The sequence below is a fragment of the Amblyraja radiata genome, chromosome 27, assembly GCF_010909765.2.
Source record: "Amblyraja radiata isolate CabotCenter1 chromosome 27, sAmbRad1.1.pri, whole genome shotgun sequence".
In the NCBI taxonomy this organism is placed as follows: domain Eukaryota; kingdom Metazoa; phylum Chordata; class Chondrichthyes; order Rajiformes; family Rajidae; genus Amblyraja; species Amblyraja radiata.
This window is the reverse complement of record NC_045982.1, coordinates 16158108-16181738: the sequence shown is the minus strand read 5'-3', so window position 1 is coordinate 16181738 and position 23631 is coordinate 16158108. Positions and strand designations below refer to the sequence as shown.

The 23631-nt window shown below is 43.2% G+C and overlaps 1 protein-coding gene across 1 annotated transcript; it reads left to right on the top strand.

Annotated features, from left to right (window-relative positions):
- Positions 1-9: 9 nt before the first annotated feature.
- pithd1 (PITH domain containing 1) lies at positions 10-19285 on the top strand. Its single transcript, XM_033045266.1, has 6 exons — positions 10-252; positions 11498-11541; positions 14859-14936; positions 15950-16054; positions 16912-17020; positions 17665-19285. Exons 1-6 carry the CDS (start codon positions 58-60, stop codon positions 17764-17766), a joined length of 633 nt encoding a protein of 210 aa, XP_032901157.1. The 5' UTR covers positions 10-57; the 3' UTR covers positions 17767-19285.
- The last annotated feature ends 4346 nt before the right edge of the window (positions 19286-23631 follow it).

The window sequence follows — 23631 nt, the reverse complement described above, 5'->3', positions numbered from 1 at the left end:
AGCTGTGCGACAGTTGTGCCAATTCACTTTGCGGCATAACAACAGGCTGGAGAGAAGATGTCCGGCCATGGCCACGGCCACGGCCACGGGCAGTGCGAGTGTGAGGGGCACCGGGACCCCGTCGAGACGGGCGTGGAGTACGGCCTCTACAAGAAGATCGACCACGAGAGGTTGGAGTGTCTGAACGAGTCCAGCGAGGGCTCTGGCAAGTTGGTCTTCAAGCCCTGGGAGGAGAGGCAGGACCGCACAAAGGTATTTAAGAAGGGATTGCAGATGCTGGAAAATCGAAGGCATTTCCTTCGCTCCATAGATGCTGCTGCACCCGCTGAGTTTCTCCAGCATTTTTGTGTACCTCCGCACAAAGGTATGACTGGGGCAGCAGACACTCGCCTTGGCTCCATATACTAGGGATGAAAGTTGCATATTATTTGATGCTGGTTACAACATTTTACCAGATTTTCAAATTCGGACTGTTGCGGTAAATCTGGCAAAATTAACATGTTTATTTGCGTGGAATGATACGTGCATGGAAGCGATCGCGAGGTGACCTGAGAAGTATATGAGGCATAGATAGAGTAGATTATTTTCCCTCCTGAAGAAGGGTTTCGGCCCGAAACGTCGCCTATTTCCTTCGCTCCATAGATGCTGCTGCACCCGCTGAGTTCCTCCAGCAATTTTGTGTACCTTGTAGATTATTTTCCCACAGGGTGGAAATGCCAAATGCTGCAGGGTTAAAGATGAGATGGGAGATTTTTAAGGCAGATTCGTTAGGCAATTTGTTTTACACGTGTAGCCCTGTGTAACTTCATATTAGTTTTTCTTATTAAGAAATTTATATAAGTTTTGCAGTGAATATGTGTTCTGCATTTGATTTGTTGTTAATGAGTTAGATCATTTTTCCTGTGTGGTGATTGGTTTGGGGGCGGGAGCTGGGAATTGTGGGTAATCGAAGTCCAGGAGCGAGAGAGAAGTCCAGAAGAAGACAGAAGAAGCCTAGGTTAACTGCTACCCCTTCAGCTCGGAGGGGTGGATTAAAGACTGTCGCTGTGTGGACTTTGTGATTACGAGGAGAGTGAGAGCAGCGGTTAGCTGAGCCCTGGCGACAACGAGGGAGAAGGAAGATTTCTGCCACATGGGGTCCTCTCTGGTCAGCCAACTCCCCGCCATCTTGTGAGCTTGTGCACTTGTCGGCTTCCACTGTATTTGGCCGCGACGCTCTCCGGCTTCGACCAGGCCTGCAACGTGGGGTTATTCTTGTTTTGTTTTTAATATTGCCGGCTTGTGTGAGTGAGTGTGTGGGCCCACATAGTAATTAATACTTAAAGGTACTATAAAATATTGATTTATTGAGTGTTGTTTTTGCGTTGAGCTGGAGGGTACCCTTTAGTTAGGTCTGTGAGAGGGCGGACAGTGGCAGAGTAGTTCTCAATGAACCGCCGATAGTACCCACAAAATCCTAGAAACGACCTCAGGGACTTTAGGTCAATGGGTTTCTTCCAATTGGTGACGGCACTAACTTTCTCCCGGTCGGTTGCGACGCCGGCAGCGGAGACAATGTGCCCCAGGAATTTCACTCTTGGTAGACAGAATTGGCATTTGTCAATGGAGATCTTGAGTCCACATTCCTCCAGCCGATCCAAAACTTTGAGGAGACGTTCTTCGTGTTCCTCTAGTGTTTTTCCAAACACTATGATATCATCAAGATAAACAAGAACTTGGATCAGGTTCATGTCTCCTACAGCCTTCTCCATCGGGCTCAATAGAAAGGAAATCCATGCAGACCAAGTCCAACGGTCCATTACTCGTGATCTGTTGCATAGGGGCAGCTCTGTGTGGAAGGGACTTCCGGGCCACACATCTCCCACAGTTCTGGATGTAGGTTGCAATCTCAGCGGTGCCTCCATTTTGTGTAGCGCTTCTTTGCCCTCTACATGAGCTGCGCCCCAGGTTCGTAAACTTTAATTCCCTTATAGGTGTTAGTTAACCCTTAATTTAAGTATTTATGCACTCTCTTAATTTGGACAATAGGGCACCTTTAATTTCAATATTAAATGGTATACCCTACTGTAGAAACAGTTAAAATAAATCAACTGACAACTATGTTCCAATGAATTACCTTCACATTTAATAATAATAATAATAATATTTTGTTTATAGGGACAGTGCATATTAATGAACATTTGCATGTAAATATGCGAGATTGTAGCCAATCAGTAGCTAATTTCCGTCTCTAGTCCCAGGCAAAGGTAGGTGAAGTGTCTTGCCCAAGGACACAACGACAGTACACACTCCAAGCAGGATTCGAACCGGCCACCTTCAGGTTGCCAGCCGAACACTTGATCTAACTCAAAACAACACTCAATAAATCAATATTTTATAGTACCTTTAAGTACTATATTTATTCTATTAATTAAAATAAATGATATGTTGGTCAGGGAAATACAAAATAAAATATCAATAACCAAAAATATGGTGTTTTACTGGTGTTTCTCACACAGATATTAAAAAAAAAACAACTCAATAAATCAATATTTTATAGTACCTTTAAGTATTAATTACTATGTGGGCCCACACACTCACTCACACAAGCCGGCAACATTAAAAACAAAACAAGAATAACCCCACGTTGCAGGCCTGGTCGAAGCCGCAGAGCGTCGCGGCCAAATACAGTGGAAGCCGACAAGTGCACAGTGCAGAAGCTCACAAGATGGCGGGGAGTTGGCTGACCAGAGAGGACCCCATGTGGCAGAAATCTTCCTTCTCCCTCATTGTCTCCAGGGCTCAGCTAACCGCTGCTCTCACTCTCCTCGTAATCACAAAGTCCACACAGCGACAGTCTTTAATCCACACCCTCCGAGCTGAAGGGGTAGCAGTTAGCCTAGGCTTCTTCTGTCTTCTTCTGGACTTCTCTCTCTCTCCTGGACTTCGATTACCCACAATTCCCAGCTCCCGCCCCCAAACCAATCACCACACAGGAAAAATGATCTAACTCATTAACAACAAATCAAATGCAGAACACATATTCACAGCAAAACTTATGTAAATTTCTTAATAAGAAAAACTAATATGAAGTTACACAGGGCTACACACGCAAAGTGATGTGTGCATGGAATGTGCTGTCAGGGAGGTGATGGAAGCAGATATGGATGCAACGTTGAAAAAGTCTTTAGATAGGCAGGGAAATAGAGGAATGCGGACAACATGGGGCTAGTCGAATTACTTCCTGGTTGGTGCAAGCATGCTAACCCAAAGTTCTGATTTTTCAGAGTTCTAGGTTCATAGAGAGCTTAGAACAGCACAGGAATAAGCCCTTCCGCTCACAACATCCGTGCTGCACATGATGTTAGGTTAACTAATCTCTGTGTACACAAAATCTATTTCCCTCCATTCCCCGCATATCCATGTGCCTATCTAAAAGTTTCTTAACAGTGGTGCAGCGGTCGAGTGGCTGCCTTACAGCGTTTGCAACGCTGGAGACTCGGGTTCAATCCCAACTATGGGTGCTACATAGAAACATAGAAAATAGGTGCAGGAGGAGGCCATTCGGCCCTTCAAGCCAGCATCACCATTCATTGTGATCATGGTTGATCGTCCCCTATCAATAACCCGTGCCTGCCTTCTCCCCATATCCCTTGACTCCACTAGCCCCAAGAGCTCTATCTAACTCTATCTTAAATCCATCCAGTGACTTGGCCTCCACTGCCCTTTGTGGCATGGAATTCCATAAATTCACAACTCTGGGTGAAAAAGTTTTTTCTCACCTCAGTCTTAAATGACCTCCCCTTTATTCTAAGACTATGGCCCCTGGTTCTGGACTCCTAGCCTAGTCTTTTCAATCTTTCCTTGTATGACAGTCCCGCCATCCCAGGGATCAATCTCGTGAACCTACGCTGCGCTGCCTCAATCACAAGGATGTCCTTCCTCAAATTAGGAGACCAAAACTGTACACAATACTCCAGATGTGGTCTCACCAGAGCCCTATACAACTGCTATCTGTATGGAGTTTGTACATTCTCCCCGTGACCGCATGGGTTTTCTCCGAGATCTTCGATTTTCTCCCACACACCAAAGATGTACAGGTATGTAGGTTAATTGGCTTGGTGTATGTGTAAATTGTCCCTAGTGTGTGTAGGATAGTGTTAATGTGCAGGGATCGCTGGTCGGTGCGGACTCGGTGAGCCGAAGGGCCTGTTTCCGCACTGTATCTCTAAACTAAAACTAAACGCCACTTTCATATCTGCCTCCATCAACACCACTGCCAGGCATCGACCACGCTGTGTTTAAAAAAAAACAAAAAAACTTGACCTGCACATCTCCTTTAAACTTTAGCCATCTCACCTTAAAGTTATGCCCTCTAGTCATTACCACTCCGGGGAAAAGGTTCTGACTGTCTATCCTATATATGTCTCTCAGAACTTCTATCATCTCCGACTTAAGCCTCTGACTCTACGGAGAAAATAATGCAAGTTTCTCCAACGTCTTCTTGCAGCTAATACTCTCTTAGGATGATCAATCAATGGCATCAAATGTTGAGGGCAAAATGTGAAGGTGTTTGCACACAGTTAACTGCAATATTGTGGAACCCAGGAGCTGAAAAAGCAACGAGTGCAGCTAATAACTGGGTCTGGTAGGGATTTTATGAGATTAAAGTTGAGGATGATTTGTAAATGTATATTCCTCTGTTCCATGTTCCATAGGATGTTTGTTATGTTTTTGGGGGAAATGGAACAACATTTAATATTTGTAGGTCATTTCCATGAACATAAGAGAATTCACTGATATTGATGTCAGGCTTAATTACCTGGGAACATGTCAAGTCAAAAGAGTTTATTGTCATGTGCCCAGATAAGACAATGCAATTCTTGCTTGCTGCAGCACAACAGAATATAGTAAGCATAAATACCGAACAGTTCAGTGTGTCTCCATAGCATAGACCATATATATACACATAAATAAACAGATAAAGTCCAATAGGCTGTTATAGTTCAGAGTTTGTTTGATGGCGAGTTTAATAACCGAATGGCTGTGGGGAAGAAGCTGGTCATGAACCTGGATGTACCAGATTTCAGGCTCCTGTACCTTCTACCTGATGGCAGCGGAGAGATGAGTGTGTGGCCAGGATGATGTGGGTCCTTGATTATGCTGGCAGCCTTTTTGAGGGAGCGACTGCGATAGATCCCTTCGATGGTGGGGAGGTCAGAGCCGATGATGGACTGGGCAGTGGTCACAACTTTCTGCATTCTTTTCCGCTCCTGGTCTCTCAAGTTGCCAAACCAAGCCACAATGCAACCGGTCAGCATGCTCTCCGACTTGACATACCGACTCCGTAATCTTCTCAGGAAGTAGAGGGGCTGATGTGCTTTCCTTATAATTGCATCAGTGTGCTGGGACCAGGAAAGATCTTCAGAAATATGCATGCCCAGGAATTTGAAGTTCTTGACCCTTTCCACCATCGTCCCGTTGATATAAACGGGATTGTGGGTCCCTATCCTAGCCCTTCCAAAATCCACAATCAGATCCTTGGTTTTGCTGGTGTTGAGAGCCAGGTTATTGTGCTTGCACCATTTGGTCAATCGGTCGATCTCACTTCTATACTCTGACTCGTCACCATCAGTGATTCGTCCCACAACAGTGGTGTCGTCGGCGAACTTGATGATGGAGTTCGCACTATGTCCGGCTACGCAGTCATGAGTATAGAGTGAGTAAAGCAGGGGGCTGAGCATGCAGCGTTGAGGTGCTCCCGTGCTGATTGTTATCGAGGATGACACATTTCCACCTATACGGACAGACTGTGGTCTGTGGATGAGGAAGTCTAGGATCCAATTGCAGAGGGATGCACAGAGACCCAGATCTGAGAGCTTGGTAACCACCCTGGAGGGGATGATCGTATTAAACGCCGAGCTGTAGTCAATGAATAACAGTCTGACATATAAGTTTTTGTTGTCCGTGGTCCAGAGTGGAGTGGAGAGCCAGTGAGATCGCATCCACCATTGATCTGTTGTGGCGGTAAGCAAACTGCAGTGGGTCGAGGTTCTTGTCGAGGTAGGAGTTGATATGCGCCATAATCAACCTCTCAAAGCACTTCATCACCACAGACGTTAGTGCCACTGGTCGATAGTCATTGAGGCACGTCACCTTGCTCTTCTTGGGCACCGGTATTATTGATGCCCTTTTAAAGCAGGTGGGAACCTCAGACCTCAGAAGTGAAAGGTTGAAAATGTCTGTAAAAACTCTGCACAGAGTTTTAGAACACGATTGGGTGTGCCATCAGGTCCAGGCACTTTCCGAGGGTTCACCCCCCTGAAGGATCTTCTGACGTCGACCTCTGTGACTGTGACTGAAATACCATCACGACAAATGGGGGCTTGGGAAGGCACATCAGTGTTCTGTAAAAGCGTGTGTAAAACGCATTGAGCTCATCAGGGAGTGATGCTTCGCTCACAATTGAGCTGCCTCCTGATTTCGCCTTGTAGGAGGTGATGGCATTCAAGCCCTGCCACAGTTCCCGAACATCCGTCTCATCCTCCAGCTTTAGAACGGAGATGAGGAAAAACTTTTTCACACAGAGTTGTAAGTCTGTGGAATTCTCTGCCTCAGAAGGCCGTGGAGGCCGGTTCTCTGGATGCTTTCAAGAGAGAGTTAGATAGAGCTCTTAAAGATAGTGGGAGTCAGGGGATGTGGGGAGAAGGCACGAACGGGGTACTGATTGTGGATGATCAGCCATGATTGCATTGAATGGTGGTGCTGGCTCGAAGGGCCGAATGACCTACTCCTGCATCTATTGCAGGGCTCGAAATTAACGGTTGCTCGGGTGCCATTGACCACTCAAAGCGCCGCAGGGCAACCTAAACACCGAGTCATTTTGCCCGGCTTGGCAACCAAATACTGGTTTGTACCGAAGATAGACACAAAAAACTGGAGTAACTCCGCGGATCAGGCAGCATCTCTGGAGAAAAGGATCGCAACGTTTTGTGTCGGCGGTGACGGCTGTATTGCGTGGGAAAGATACTAGGTGCGGCGTGATGAAGGGTCGCAGCGAATGACGGCCCCGAACAGCGGCTCCATCTCCTCCCGCCCCCCGCCCGCCCTGATAAGGGCCACTGCTTGCAAACCCGCTAACCAAAGATCTTATAGCTTATAGGATCTTTGCCGCTAACGGCGCTTTTTTAAAAAAAAACTCCCGCACGCCGAGGCCGGGAGGAGGGAGGGAGGGGGAGGCCTCGGCGTGCGGGAGGGTTTTTTTTTAAAGCGGTTTTCGCCGTTAGCGGGATAGCTGTCGCGGCCGCTGCTGCTGCTGTGCGGGAGCCGTCATTCGCTCCGACACTTCTGAAGCAGCTGCACCATAGATCCTTTAGCTATAGGATCTTTGAGCTGCACCGCTCGGCCCCGCACCTTGCTGTTGGCTGGCGGAGGAGGGAGGCGGTGGCGAGTAAATCCCAACGGCCAAGGCAGCGGGCGATGTTGTCCGAGGAGCGCTGACCTTCCTTCCTCCCCACCTCGCCCCCTTTCTCTCTCTCTCGTACGCCCCCTCCACCCCCCATCCCCTTATCCTGGGACCCCTCCTCTACATCCGGCTGATCCCCATTCCCGCCTCTATTAAGTCCTCACTGACATCCCCTGTGCTCCCCTCCCCATCTCCCCCCCCCCCCCCAAATCTATTCATCCTGCGTTGATCACCCTATCCACCTCGCATTGATTCTCCAATTCACCCTGTACTTACCCCTTTCCCATGCATCCTGCACTTCTCCTCCATCCATCCTGTACTGATCCCCCATCCATCCTGTACTAATCCACGCATTCATCCCATACTGACCCACCCTCCATTTACCCTGCACCTTCCCCCATTCATCCTGTAGTGATTTCCCATTCATCCTGCATAGACCCTCCGATCCACCCTGTACTGAACCCCCCCCCAATTCACCCTGCGCTGATCTCCCCTCCCCCCCCCCCCCCATCCATCCTGTACTGATCCTCCCATTCAAGAAGAATGGGGGGAACAGTCTGAAGAAGGGTCTCGACCCGAAACGTTGCCTATTTCCTTCGCTCCATGGATGCTGCCTCACCCGCTGAGTTTCTCCAGCACTTTTGTCTACCCCATCCATCCCGTACTGAACCCCCCCCATTCAACACCACTGACATCCCCCGCGCTCTCCCCTCACAATTTTACCTACTCCAACCAACATGTACTAATTCACCTGCCTCAATCCATCCATTCTGCACCGACTGCCTTCTAACTTCCCCCCCCTTCCCCACCGGCCATCTATCCACCCCACACTGATTCACACACACCCTTCCCTGACCCTATTGTCCTGGAAATGTCTTCAGAGCGAATATTGACTATGTTTGATAACGGAATGCAATCAAACTCCACTGCGGCAAGCCTCAACGACTTCCGCCCAGTTGCACTTACCCCCATCATCACCAAGTGCTTCGAGAGGCTGGTCCTGGCACACCTCAAAGGCTGCCTACCCTCCACTCTGGATCCCTATCAGTTTGCCTACCGCAAGAATAGGAGTACGGAGGATGCCATCTCAACGGCACTTCACTCTGCCCTCTCCCACCTCGACAACAGAGACACTTACGTAAGAATGCTGTTCATCAATTACAGCTCAGCATTCAACACCATTATACCATCTAAACTGATCACCAAACTCGGTAACCTGGGCATCGACCCCTCCCTCTGCAACTGGATACTGGACTTTCTAACCAACAGACCCCAGTCTGTTAGGTTAGACAAGCACACCTCTTCACCCCGAACACCGGCGTTCCACAGGGCTGTGTGCTGAGCCCCCTCCTCTACTCCCTCTTCACCTACGACTGCACACCTGTACATGGTACTAACATCATCATCAAGTATGCAGATGATACAACGGTGATTGGCCTCATCAGCAACAACGATGAGTCGGCCTATAGGGAGGAGGTCCAGCGTTTAGCAGCATGGTGCGCTGACAACAACCTGGCCCTTAACTCCATGAAGACCAAGGAGCTCATTGTAGACTTCAGGAAGTCTATGGGCGGCACATACACCCCCATCCACATCAACGGGACGGAGGTGGAACGTGTTTCCAGCTTCAGGTTCCTGGGGGTCAACATCTCCGATGACCTCTCTTGGACCCACAATACCTCAACTCTGATCAAGAAGGCTCACCAGCGTCTCTTCTTCCTGAGGAGACTGAAGAAGGTCCATCTGTCTCCTCAGATCCTGGTGAACTTCTACCGCTGCACCATCGAGAGCATCCTTGCCAACTGTATCACAGTATGGTATGGCAACTGCTCTGTCTCCGACCGGAAAGCACTGCAGAGGGTGGTGAAAATTGCCCAACGCATCACCGGTTCCTCGCTCCCCTCCATTGAATCTGTCCAAAGCAAGCGTTGTCTGCGGAGGGCGCTCAGCATCGCCAAGGACTGCTCTCACCCCAACCATGGACTGTTTACCCTCCTACCATCCGGGAGGAGCTACAGGTCTCTCTGTTGCCAGACCAGCAGGTCCAGGAACAGCTTCTTCCCTGCGGCTGTCACTCTACTCAAAAATGTTCCTCGGTAACTGCCAATCACCCCCCCCCCCCCCCCCTGGACACTCCTCCCACAGGAAAAACACTATGTCTGTATACATGTAAAAAGATTTATTTATTGAAATCATATTCTATGTCGCTCTTCCAGGGAGATGCTAACTGCATTTCGTTGTCTCTGTACTGTACACTGCTGTTACGACTCCCGAATGCAAGTACTTCAGAGCCACGTAACACAAGTCAAAAACCAGGTTCAGGTTCAAAAAACAGTTTTAATTATTCATGGAACACAAAACTCAAACCTGATTTAAACAACCCAGTCAGGGATATGGATAAACCGACAAACAATTTAACAATGCTCCAGCCAGCCACACCATGGGCCGTCGAACCGGAGATTCCAAAACCTGCCCAAAGAGATACAACCCTGAAACCAAAATACACGAAAACTCTAAGGTCAGCCCTTATCCGTCCCAATACAATATCTGTTAACAAGGAATGGTGAAAATACACAAAGTTCTATGCCATGTGGTCAGGCTGCCTCAGCCCCCACCAACAGTCTGCTCATCAGTCAGAGTCTACGACGAAGAGAAGAGAATCCTGGGAAGCTCTCGTATTTATACTTCAGATGAGTCACCCGTCACCTGACGCAGCTGGGCCAATCGGGTACAGGAGCCTTTAACCCCTCGATTCCAGACTCACAGCCACGAGGCCTGTGCTTGGGAGAGAAACAGAGAGGTAAGTACATAGCATTCACCAGGGGGGGGGGAGCGCCTAACAACTGCCAATGACAATTAAAGTTGAATCTGAATCTGAATCAAATGTGTTTTCATTCCCAATGTTATTATTTGTTTTAATCCATAAAGATGGATTAATTAAATTGTGAACACGTGAAACATTAAAACTGCAGTGTTCAATCAATCAATCAATCAATCAACCTTTATTGTCATCTTGCAAGCAACAGTTGTACAGTGCAAAATGAAAAAGACGTTTCCCAGGGAATACCGGAGCACCGCACATGAAATTTAAAACATTTCACACATAATAACACTAAAAACAATCCAGTCCCCGATGGAACAGTATAAATAGTTAAAAGCAGGTAAAACAACAACGTTAAAATACAGTAAAACCAATCATAAAAATGTCCGGGGCAGCTGATTATTAAAGTGGCCAGTGCCAGTTATTAAAGTGTCCGTGCCAAGCCGCAAAATCAGGTGACTGTGAGTACAGAGTGACTGTTTAGCAGCCTCACAGCCTGTGGCTGCTACCGTTGACACGTTATTACAGAATTCATTTTAACGGCAAATCAATGCCCTTACTATGGAGTATCAGTACTGTAGTTATTTACTGAGCAACATTCACAACTATACGTACGCATGTATGTTACCATGGTCCAGGATTTATTGACACAAGTTGATCATACGCTGAATAATCCAAACACATTTTTGTTTGGAAGTGGAAAGAACGAATAGAAATTGCATTAACTGCAATGTGTAAAAAGAGTTGAGATACTGTCTTATAATTTTGCTGCATGTTATTGTGGGATATATCATGTCTTGATTGGTGAATGTTTAGTTTGTGACTTTATTTGAAGCAAAAATAATATGTGAATGCTTCATTGAGTATAATTCCGACTGGTAACTACGCGCTTTATCCGAGCACATTATCGCGCGCGTCATGCAAGCCATGTTAAATGACCACCTAAACTGTCATTTGGCAACCTAAAAAGCTGCCAAGGTTGCCCGGCTGGCAACAGGGGAAAAAAGTTAAGCGGGAGCCCTGTATTGTCTATTGTACAAGTCATGGATTGGAATATAAAGCTTTATTGTACTTATTACACAGCATTTTGTAATTATTGCTGCAACTGATTGAAAGGATCTGCAGAATATTAGGACTAGAAAAATATAACAGTTACCAAAACCATGTGAACATAACTGAATGAAAGGAAATCTTTTCATTGCTTAATGCATTTTGAATATTTTCTGTTGCAGTACGTAGAAAGTGATGATGAACAAGAGTTGCTGTTTAATGTTCCGTAAGTACCATAAAACTTGCTCTCTTCTAATTATATCTTCATTTTATAAAGTACACAAACTTTCTTTTAATATATTTTGGTAAGCATTGATTTGAATGATACCAAATAGATACTAGTTGATATGATTATATCACACATGGTAAGTTTTCTGCAAGTCTGATATAGCAGAAATACATTGTTTTCTGAATTCTTGTCATAACTTTTAATATATATGGAACTTCCATTTCATCTTAAAGATAAAGTAATTTAAATAATGATTTTATTTCCATTCATATATGTCTTTCTCCTGTCAAAAGCCACTGTGAAACATTTTGCATTGCAGGACTGGAGAATGGGAAAATTAAAGGTCAAATTGAACTGACAAGTAAGGTGGTGGAGAAAGTTTGGGGAAGATTGAAAACTGTTGAAGCTTGATTCTTGAAGGGAATTCCTACGGTGGAGTGGAGTATAATGGATTAGGATGTCAACAATTTAAAACAAATACCTTCAAATACAGTGCCCTCCATAATGTTAGGGACAAAGACCTATCATTTATTTATTTGCCTCTGTATTCCACTATTTGAGATTTATAATAGAAAAAAATCACATATGGTTAAAGTGCACATTGTCAGATTTTATTAAAGGGTTTTTATACATTTTGGTTTCACCATGTAGAAATTACAGCTGTGTTTATACATAGCCCCCCCATTTCAGGGCACCATAATGTTTGGGACACATGGCTTCACAAGTGTTTGTAATTGCACAGGTGTGTTTAATTGCCTCCTTAATGCAGGTATAAGAGAGCTCTCAGCACCCAGTCTTTCCTCCAGTCTTTCCATCACCTTTGGAAACTTTTATTGCTGTTTATCAACATGAGGACCAAAGTTATGCCAATGAAAGTCAAAGAAGCCATTATGAGACTGGGAAACAAGAATAAAACTGTTAGACATCAGCCGAACCTTAGGCTTAACAAGATGGCGGTGCTGGCTTAACAGCTGCGGCCCACCTGTAGTCCGTCTGGTTTTTTTTTCTTTCTTTTTGTTCCTTTGCAATGTTTTAGTTAATTTTGTTTTATTAAGTTGCGTATGTGTGTGGGTGGGGTGGGAGAAACATGTTTTGGTCTCTTCCTTCGGGGGATGCGACTTTTTTTCTGTCGTATTCCCCGTCTCCGTCTGCGCCGAGGTCTAATGGCGGAGCTGGCGGCCTCGGAGCTGTGGCAGCGGCAGCGGAGACCCCACTCTGCCTCGGAGCTGTAGCAGCGGCAGCAGCAGCGGAGACCCGACTTGGCCTCGGAGCTGTAGCAGCGGCAGCGGAGACCCGACTCGGCCCCGGAGCTGTAGCAGCGACAGCGGCAGCGGAGACCCGACTCGGCCCCAGAGTTGTAGCAGCGGCAGCAGCGGCAACGGAGACCCGACTCGGCCCCGGAGCTGTAGCAGCGGCAGCGGCAGCGGAGACCCGACTCGGCCCCGGAGCTGTAGCAGCGGCAGCAGAGACCCGACTCGGCCCCGGAGCTGTGGCGGCGGCAGCAGCGGCAGTGACAGCGGCAACGGAGACCCGACTCGGCCCCGGAACCGTGGCGACAGCGGCGACCCGACTCGGCCTCGGAGCTGTGGCGGCGGCAGCGACCACCCGCGGAGTTTGAACCGGCCCGTTCGCGGAGCACGGTTGAGCCGCGGGATTCACCATCACCCGGTGGGGTCACAACATCTGGAGCCTGGATCGCCTCGGCGCAGAGGGAGAACAAAGAGGGAAGAGACAGAGACTTTAAGATTTTGCCTTCCACCACAGTGAGGAGGTGTTTGATGAACTCACTGTGGTGGATGTTAAATTTGTGTTGATTGTGTGTTTTTGTCATTTTTTTATTATATGTATGACTGCAGGGAAACAACATTTCGTTCAGACCGAAAGGTCTGAATGACAATAAAAGAATCTAATCTAATCTAATCTAATCTTACCAAAATCAACTGTTTGGAACATCATTAAGAAGAAAGAGAGCACTGGTGACCTTACTAATTGCAAAGGGACTGGCAGGCCAAGAAAGACCTCCACAGCTGATGACCGAAGAATTCTCTCTATAATAAAGAAAAATCCTCAAACACCTGTCCGACAGATCAGAAACACTCTTCAGCAGTCAGGTGTGGATTTGTCCATGACCACTGTCCGCAGAAGACTTCATGAACAGAAATACACTGCAAGATGCAAACCACTGGTTAGCTGCAAAAATAGGATGGCCAGATTACAGTTTGCAAAGAAGTACTTAAAAGAAGAACTACAGTACTGGAAAAAGATCTTGTGAACAGATGAGACGAAGATTAACTTATATCAGAGTGATGGCAAGAGCAAAGTACAGAGGAGAGAAGGAACTGCCCAAGATCCAAAGCATACCACCTCATCTGTGAAACATGGTGGTGGGGGCGTTATGGCCTGGGCATGTATGGCTGCTGAAGGTACTGGCTCACTTATCTTCATTGATGATGCAACTGCTGATGGTAGAAGCATAATGAATTCTGAAGTGTATAGACTCATCCTATCTGCTCAAGTTCAAACAAATGCCTCAGAACATTTACCGGCGGTTCATTCTACAGCAATTTTCTATGTTTCTAAGACAATGATACCAAACATACTGCTAAAGCTACATAGGAGTTTTTCAAAGCTAAAAAATTGTCGATTCTTGAGTGGCCAAATCAATCACCCGATCTAAACCCAATTGAACATGCCTTTTATATGCTGAAGAGAAAACTGAAGGGGACTAGCTCCCAAAACAAGCATAAGCTAAAGATGGCTGCAATACAGGCCTGGCAGAACATCGCCAGAGAAGACACCCAACAACTGGTGATGTCCATGAATCGCAGACTTCAAGCAGTCAATGCATGCTAAGGATATGCGACAAACTACTAAACTACTTTCATTGTATGACATTGCTGAGTCCCAAACATTATGGTGCCCTGAAATGTGGACACTATGTATAAACACGGTTGTAATTTCTACATGGTGAACCCAAAATGTATATAAATGGCCTTTATTAAAATCTGACAATGTGCACTTTAACCACATGTGATTTTTTTCTATTACAAATCTAAAATTGTGGAGTACGGAGGCAAATAAATAAATGATGGGTCTTTGTCCCAAACATTATGGAGGGCCCTGTGCATTAGATTGAACATGTGCTGTTTTTAAATATGTCAGATATGAGGTTTCTTTTTAATATGCATGTTTAAAAGATACATGGGTGAGCTACACAGACAGTGGGCCAAAGAATGCTGATTTATAATTCATAATTATAATTCATAAATTCATAATTATAATTCAAAAAATCATAATAAATCATTTTGATTTAGTTTCACAGGCAATGTAAAGCTCAAAGGAATAATTTTAATGGGAGAAGACGATGATACCCATCCATCAGAAATGAGACTGTAAGTATCAGAATATTTTACTTTTCTCTAAAGGTGTTTAACATTAAAATATAAAAAAACAATGACATTGCTTTTCAATTTTATATTGGATCAGATGTTCCTTTCATGCTTGTTTTTTAAGTCTATCATTAAATCATAATGAACTATTGAACATATGCATGTCCTTGAAAAGCTAAACAGAAAATAGTAAATGTGTTCTTAATAGCTGATCATATTTTGTTTAAAAACCAATATATTTTAGTTATGTTATTTCATTTTTAAATGGTGTACAATTATTAAACTGTCCAGGTAGATAAATATATATTTTCAGAACAATACCTTGGGCTTTTCTGTGGATTTAATGATGGAAGAAAAAATAACTAAACATGCAAGCCATATTTGAAAGATGTATTCCACAATATCCTCATTTACAAGCCTCGACGTTAGGAGTAGAGAATGTTGTGATTGTGGTCCACAAGAAAATGTTAAATCTGTCAGCAGATCATGCCCATTTTATTTATTTTGGACTATTTGCCTAGTTTAATATGTGTGAGAAATGTCCTCAAACTGATACACAAAAATATGTTCTTAGATTTTGTATGAAGTTAAAAAGCAAATTTAATAACCTAGGATCTTGAGAATGTGATGATGGATTTTCTTCTGGAGCCTTGACCATGGTGGTTGGAAAGGATTTGTGGAGAGGGCTTATTGGTTCATCGCAGCACAGAATGTGGTTTGGGATTGGGCGAATACTGAACATGGAAATTCTCACTGGCGAGATCATTGAATGTGCTGTGGCTGTGTACCTAACCTTGATATTGAGATTGTCTGTGAGGTTTTTTTAAACGCCTGCAGAGTTTTATTGTGAACCGTAGACAAATTTCAGATTAAAGGAGAATCTCTTCTGGCAATTTGTAGATATATAAGAGAGAAACAATAAAGTAAGGAGTGAATCTGCCCTTTATGTATGCTATAGCAGAGTCATTTAAATAATGTGAAACATGCAAATTAATTTTCTTCTGATTTCTAATTAGTTATAAGAACATCCCAAACATGTCGTTTGATGACACAGGCAGAGAACCTGATCAAGTATTCAAGTTGAACCGAGATATCACAGGGGAGCTGGAATATACCACAAAGTAGGTTCACTTTTGCTTTACTGAAGCATAGAGTGTATAAGTTGATCTTCACGTACAATATGAAACAGATCAACAATTTCAGAAGCCTCTTTTTATAAAAGTTTTTTTGAAAAGAAAGTAAAGCACATGTTTCTAAATAACGCACTGTACTGATTCAAAATTACTGTGTTTAAGATTGCTAATAAGGATCAGATTTCACCCCATTCTAACCAAATATCTAGAGAATGCACCAACGTAGAACTGTGTCATGATACACAGGATCCAGCAAACTGTTTCCAGAATTGTGCAAAAGTGTATTTGGCTAATCTGGTAACTTCTTAACAAACTGTGAATATTTCTTTTTAAATCTGTTTGGTAGGTGTAATATTGTGGGTAAATTATACCTATCCTTTTAACTTTGGAATTTGGGTGCAGACTGTTTTAGATCACTTCTTAAGTGCAGAGACACAATCCTGATGTGCCAACAACAAAGAAAAACTGAACATCTAGCATATTGAAATTGAATTGCATCCCATTTAATATACTGATAACAAGTCCGTAGTTGCCGCCAATGATGAATGTAACCAAATAAGTGATCCTGGTACTCGATACTCAGCCTGGATGTCCATGAACTACATTTACAGCTATTTGTTTGCTATCAATGCGAGTGTTTAAAAATACTTGACATATGCAGAAGAGTCAAATGATATCTGCTCTGAATGGACCTCTGCCCAGTTACATTCAAAAATAAAGTTATTCCATTGGTTATAGAATTATTTCAAGAAAGTGGTATCTTAATGTATAAATACCAATAATTAGTTAAAATACTCTTCTACCTTTTTTTTAATAACTCAAGATATTTTTGCTTTTCATTTTAGGGTGGCGCGTTTCTCCAGTGTTTATCATCTTTCAATTCACATTGCCAAAAATTTTGGTGCTGAAATTTCAAAAATTTATTATATAGGATTGCGAGGGGAGTGGTCAGAGGTGAGTCTAATCATGCATTGAAATTAGACGATTGAGTGGTAAGAATCTGCGCTGTTTGGAGTAATATTTTACAGCAAATAATCCCAATGTGATGTGACTCAGACGCATTTTCACTGAGACACTGGAATTTCATTGCTTTCCAGATGAGTATCTAGGTATTTTCACTGTACTACTTTTGAATGATGTGATATTTGTAATCATAGTGTAGGGGATGCTTTACATCTAAGTATTACGATTCCATTCCAAATACCGGATATATTTGGCTGAGACATTTATTAATTTTCCGATTATCTCCAACTTTATTCTTTGGGGCCACCTTCTCAAGTTACATCATTTTATCTTTGGGTACATTTCCAAAAGGTGTCAGTGGCCTCTGGAACATCTAGGGTTGTCATCCTTCAAACATAAGTTCAGGGCAAACAACTAGCCAAACTAAGGTGCATGAGAACCTAGCATAGATTCTGTTGTCGTCTGAAATAAACATTCTTCTCCATTGAATGATAATCTAAAATGTGAATTTTTAAGATATAGTTTGCTCCGGAGGCTCTGTGGGTAATTGCAGCATTGCCTTGCATAAAATGAAAACAAAGTCCTTATCTGATCTGAAACATTAACTCTCTAGCATAATTTTACTCTTTTCACAGAGCTACAGACATGAAGTGACACTTTGTACATATGAAGCCTCAGCCAATCCGGCAGATCACAAAATTGACAGCTTTACTCCTCACACACACTTCATTGCTTAAAACCAGTCCTTTGAAGCTGCAGCATACCATGAAAAAGGAAAGACCCAGACCACAGTACTTCTGGAATATGAGAATACAGTAAATAATTAGTGGAACAGATCGCTATAGAACCTCCATGTGGTTTTGTAAAGGTGTGATGAACAGAAGATTAATAACATTTGCCATTTAAGTAAGAGCTTGCAGTTGCTGCTTTTGATTTGTAAATGTTGAAACATCTATTTGCACTCAAGTATAAGTAGCTGGTTGTTGATATTCTTGGTCAAAAATAAATTATTTTCTATAAAATGACGATATCTAATTTTGGTATCTTAACATGAATCGTGTCCTGCCTGTTTTTTTAATCTCCCTGCAACCCCTTCCAAGTGCCTCCCAATAAAATCCACTCATTACAGTAATGTTATGATACTTGGCTCTGAATTTAATGATTTGGCCCACAGCAACAACCATTAAAAGCTACATATTTTTTGTAAATTATAAAGATTAAATTAGCTTTAAGAAGAATTGTAGACCTAAGAGAAAATGTTGATCCAACATCATGATGAACTATCTAGGGTATCTATTGGGGGCATCCATTTTGTAGTGTCCATTAGATACTTGTTGCATGCCAGAGTGACCATAGACTATCAGAAATGTTGAGTTGGATATAAAGAGCGACATCTTTAACTCTTCTATCAGTAATGCACAGCAAACCAATTTGTCCAAAAGTGTATTGACAATGAATGAAATGATTCAGCAACCTGTATGTCTATAGAACTTACTAGCAGATTTTATTTCCTTTTTTTGCTTGCTTTTTCCCCCCCATATGCCTTAGTCAATTGAATTGGATCACCTCCAGGCAATCAAATTCCCATGTCATTTGAGTATCAATTAGGTGAATGGAAGCTTACTGTACAGCTGGTGTTAATATGACATGCGATTAATTGGTTTCATGGTTTATTTGCAGAAAACACTTACTGGGTTCGAAGTTTTCTTTGTATTTGGACTTTGTGAGACAGTACAACCGTGGTTTTGTGTAAAAACTAAAATGTGACTCCTATTAATTGAACGTGATCTGTCGCTTCTTAAACAGTGCAAATAGTTTTGGTAATGTTGGCTACTGACTTTTTTTTAACAAAATGCATTTTATTTTATTAAAATAGCTGCACCACAATTGTTTCAAACACAAATGAGTGAATGTGCTGCCTAGGTTATACAATATTGCAAAGAAGCAGAATGTAAAGCAAGGATATGAAAATAAATCCTTCTGTCTGTTAATATGCATCCTATTGTAATGTTCATCAGAGCCAGTCTGAGATGGCCATGCTGCCTGAATTGTGATAGATAATAGAATTCTGTAAAACCCACAGAATTTACAAAAATTGCTTTACATGGAAGGAAGTGAGAACCAATGGTTCTGAGGAAGCAAATGAAATGAAATCAATGAGAGGTGCCCTTCCAAAGAAACGTGTCACGTTGAAAAACTGTTATTTGTCATCAATGGTATGAAATAAAGATGGAATTTTTTTCTCTTCTTCCAGAATTTTCTCTGCATGTTCAGTTGTTTTCACAGGCTCATGAGTATACTTCTTTAATATTTGATTATACAGGTGAAATATGCTGTAGAATAGTGTAACTTTTTGTTTGTTTATCTATACAAGTTAGGATCAAAACATGTGCAGTAGACAGGGTGTAGACTCATTGCAATGATGGGCAAACTGCAGTGAAACAAGGCTGCACAGGCCAGTAGTTAATGTACGCCATGACCACCCTCCCGAAGCACTTCATGATGGTGTATGTCAGAGCCACTGGACTGTAGTCATTAAGGCACGTTATCTTTCCTTTCTCTGTACCAAGATAATAGTGGTCTTCTTAAAGAGGGCGGGAGCCTCAGGAGTGGGGGAAACGTTAAAGTTGTCCACAAATATTCCTACCACCTGGTCTGCGCAGGACGACTCCATGCAAGACATTTGCTTCAGCACCTTCATGCTTGGGAAGGCTCATCTGACATATGCAACAGTGATTAGGTGCAGGTGTACCCAAGGATGAACTGGGTAGATAATATCTTTCCACCAGTCTTTGGCTCAATGCAAGCATAGAATGCTTTGAGCTTGTCGGGCTGTTGCTAGTAATACTGCCTGACTTCAAATTGTAGCCCATTATACAGTAAGATTCAAGTTAAAATGCACACGCATCTGCGTGGTTATCCTAGGCTCTACCTTGGTCCAGAATTCCCTTTTGGGATCTTTGAAGGCTTTGAGGATGTCAAAAAATCGATTTATCGTACCTTACAGGATTTTTTTTTTTACTTGATTGCTGCAGTTCTGGGCTTCACCTAATATCTAGTAATTAAATATTTTCCTGATTTTTTTTTTTTCCTTTGTAGACCTAAGCCAAATTTAATATTCTCAAACTGCTTGGGTTAAACATGAAACCTCAATTTCTGTTGAAGTAGTCAAAAACCTGTGCTCTCTACACCTATAGACGTTCAAGAGCGTATTGGTCCACATACCAAATCTTAATCTTCTTTGGAAGTAAAGGCATTGATAGACGTTTTTTATGATAGCATCTGTGTGCGAGGTCGAGGACAGGTCTTCAGAGATGTGCACGCAGAGGAAGTTGAAGTTGGTGACTGTCTCCACCGCCCACCTGTGGATGATGACAGGTTCATGGATCCTCAGCTTCCTTCTTCTCCATCAACAATCAGCTCCTTGGTCTCCATTACACTTTTAACTGTTTTCCTCATCCAACTTCACCCACACCTGGATTTTTCACTGAGTAACTTGTCTAATTTTCATCTACTTTTATTCACAAGATTTGGGGAAACCCATAGGGAAAAATAATTCTAACCCACTGCCTTACAGAACCCACCCACTCTGTATAGGGTGATTTCACGAAAGGTCACTGGAGCGTAAATCCCCACGCACGTGACCGAAAATTTTAACTGAGGGACAAGCGTCACTTCCGGTACATGTTAGTGGATGGGAAAACACGCACTTTCACACCCGTTAACAACATCGAAAACGGCCCGGTTTTGAGCTGCAATTAAGTGAGCCGGTTGGGGTGACCGTGAGGAACAGCTACCTAAATTTACAGTCCAAAAAAAAGATAGAAACTTAGGTAAATTCAAGAGTGAACTGAAGGTGTCAAAACAGCGGAAGTTGACAGCGGCCATTTTTCGTGGAGATTTAAAGATCCGAAATATCGGGAATTATCGCGTTTGCTCGCAGCATTTAATCAAAAGTGGCATTATTGACTGTTATCCTTATTCATTTGTTAGATGAAAAGTATTAACAGTTAGAAATCCGTCAGTAAAATAGGGAACCGCTAAAATGGTTAGTTTTTGCGCTGTAAATAAGTGTGCAAGTCGGGGTGACCGTGAGACACAGCTATCTTACTTTAGAGTTCCAAAGAGAAAGAAAAACGAAGGTAAATACAAGAGTGAACTGAAGGGGCAACAACAGCGAAACTGACGGATTTCTAACTGTTAATACTTTTCATCTAACAAATGAATAAGGATAACAGTCAATAATGCCACTTTTGATTAAATGCTGCGAGCAAACGCGATAATTCCCGATATTTCGGATCTTTAAATCTCCACGAAAAATGGCCGCTGTCAACTTCCGCTGTTTTTACACCTTCAGTTCACTCTTGAATTTACCTAAGTTTCTATCTTTTTTTTGGACTGTAAATCTAGGTAGCTGTTCCTCACGGTCACCCCAACCGGCTCACTTAATTGCAGCTCAAAACCTGGCCGTTTTCGATGTTGTTAACGGGTGTGAAAGTGCGTGTTTTCCCATCCACTAACATGTACCGGAAGTGACGCTTGTCCCTCAGTTAAAATTTTCGGTCACGTGCGTGGGGATTTACGCTCCAGTGACCTTTCGTGAAATCACCCTATACGCTGCATTAACCACCGTATGATGCACACACATTGTGTTAATATAGACAGGTTAATTTTTTCTGATCCCAAATTATCTGGAAAGCTAGGGGATGTTATTTGAAAGTAAGTAGATAATTGCCACTAATGTCAATCATATACATTAATCTGACCATCCATAAAACTTGAACTCTATTTAAAAATGTTTATGTCAGAGAGCAGTTCAAGCCCTGCACACTTTTGTGCCATTGTCCATGGTCATTGGGTATCAGTGATTCCTATTTATGGCCCTAAACCTTAAATATGGCACTTTTGTTACGTTACAGCCTTGTTCTAAAATGGATTAAATTATTTTATTTAAATCATCAATCTACACACAATACCCCATAATAAAAAAGCGAAAACAGGTGTTTAGAAATTTTGCAAAGTAATTAAAAAATAACTGAAATATCACATTTACATAAGTATTCAGACCCTTTACTCAGTACTTTGTTGAGGCATCTTTGGCAGCGATTACAGCAAGTCTTCTTGGGTATGACGCTACAAGCTTGACACACCTGTATTTGGGTCATTTCTCCCATTCCTCTCTGCAGATCCTCTCAAGCTCTGTCAGGTTGGATGGGGACCGTCGATGCACAGCTATTTTCAGGTCCCTCCAGAGATGTCCGATCGGGTTCAAGTCCAGGCCACTCAAGGACATTCACAGACTTGTCACAAAGCCACTCCAGCATTGTCTTGGCTGTGTGCTTAGGGTCGTGATCCTGTTGGAAGGTGAACCTCCGCCCCAGTCTGAGGTCCAGAACGCTCTGGAGCAGGTTTTCATCAAGGATCTCTCTGCAATTTGCTCCGTTCATCTTTCCCTCAATCCTGACTAGTTTCCCAGTTCTTGCCGCTTAAAAATATCCCCACCGCATGATGCTGCCACCACCATGCATCACCGTAGGTATGGTATTGGCCAGGTGATGGTTTCCGCCAGACGTGACACTTGGCATTCAGGCCAAAGAGTTCAATCTTGGTTTCATCAGACCAAAGAATCGTGTTTCTCATGCCTTTTGACAAATTCCAAGCGAGCTGTCATGTACCTTTTATTGAGGTGTGGCTTCCATCTGGCCACTTTACCATAAAGGCCTGATTGGTGGAATGCTGCAAATATAGTTGTCCTTCTGGTAGATTCTCCCATCTCCACAGAGGAACTCTGGAGCTCTGTCAGAGTGACCGTCAGGTTTTTGGTCACCTCACTGATCAAGGCCCTTCTCCCCCGATTGCTCAGTTTGGCCAGGTGGCCAGCTAGAGTTCTGGTGGTTACAAAGTTCTTCCATTTAAGAATGACGGAAGCCACTGTGCTCTTCAGGACCTACAATGCTGCAGAAATTGGTTTTCCGAGATCCAGATCTGTGTCTCAACACAATCCTGTCTCGAAGGTCTGTAGACAATTCATTCTTCTTCATGGCTTGGTTTTTGCACTGACATGCACTGTCAACTGTGGGACCTTATATAGACAGGTGTGTGCCTTTCCAAATCATGTCCAATCAATTTAATTTACCACTGGTGGAGTCCAATCAAATTGTAGGAACATCTCAAGGATAATCAATGGAAACAGGATGAACGAAGCTCAATTTTGAGTGTCACAGCAAATGGTCTGAATACTTATGTAAATGTGATCTTTTAGTTATTTAATCTTTTAAAATACTTTGCAAAAATTTCTAAACACCTGTTTTTGCTTCTTCATTCTGGGGTATTGTGTGCAGATTGATGAAAAAAAATCAATTTAATCCATTTAAAAGTAAGGCTGTAACGTAACAAAATGTGGAAAAGGAGAAGGGGTCTGAATGCACTGTACATAACAATAATTCATAGAACACAGAACAGTACAAAACAGGAACAGGCCTTCTGGCCCACGTTGTCTGCACTGAACATCATGCCATATGAAGAATAGCTCCTTCAGTGGATAACGTAGCATTTACCTGAAACTAGTACACGCTACCTGATTTGTGTGTCTCTGGCCCTGT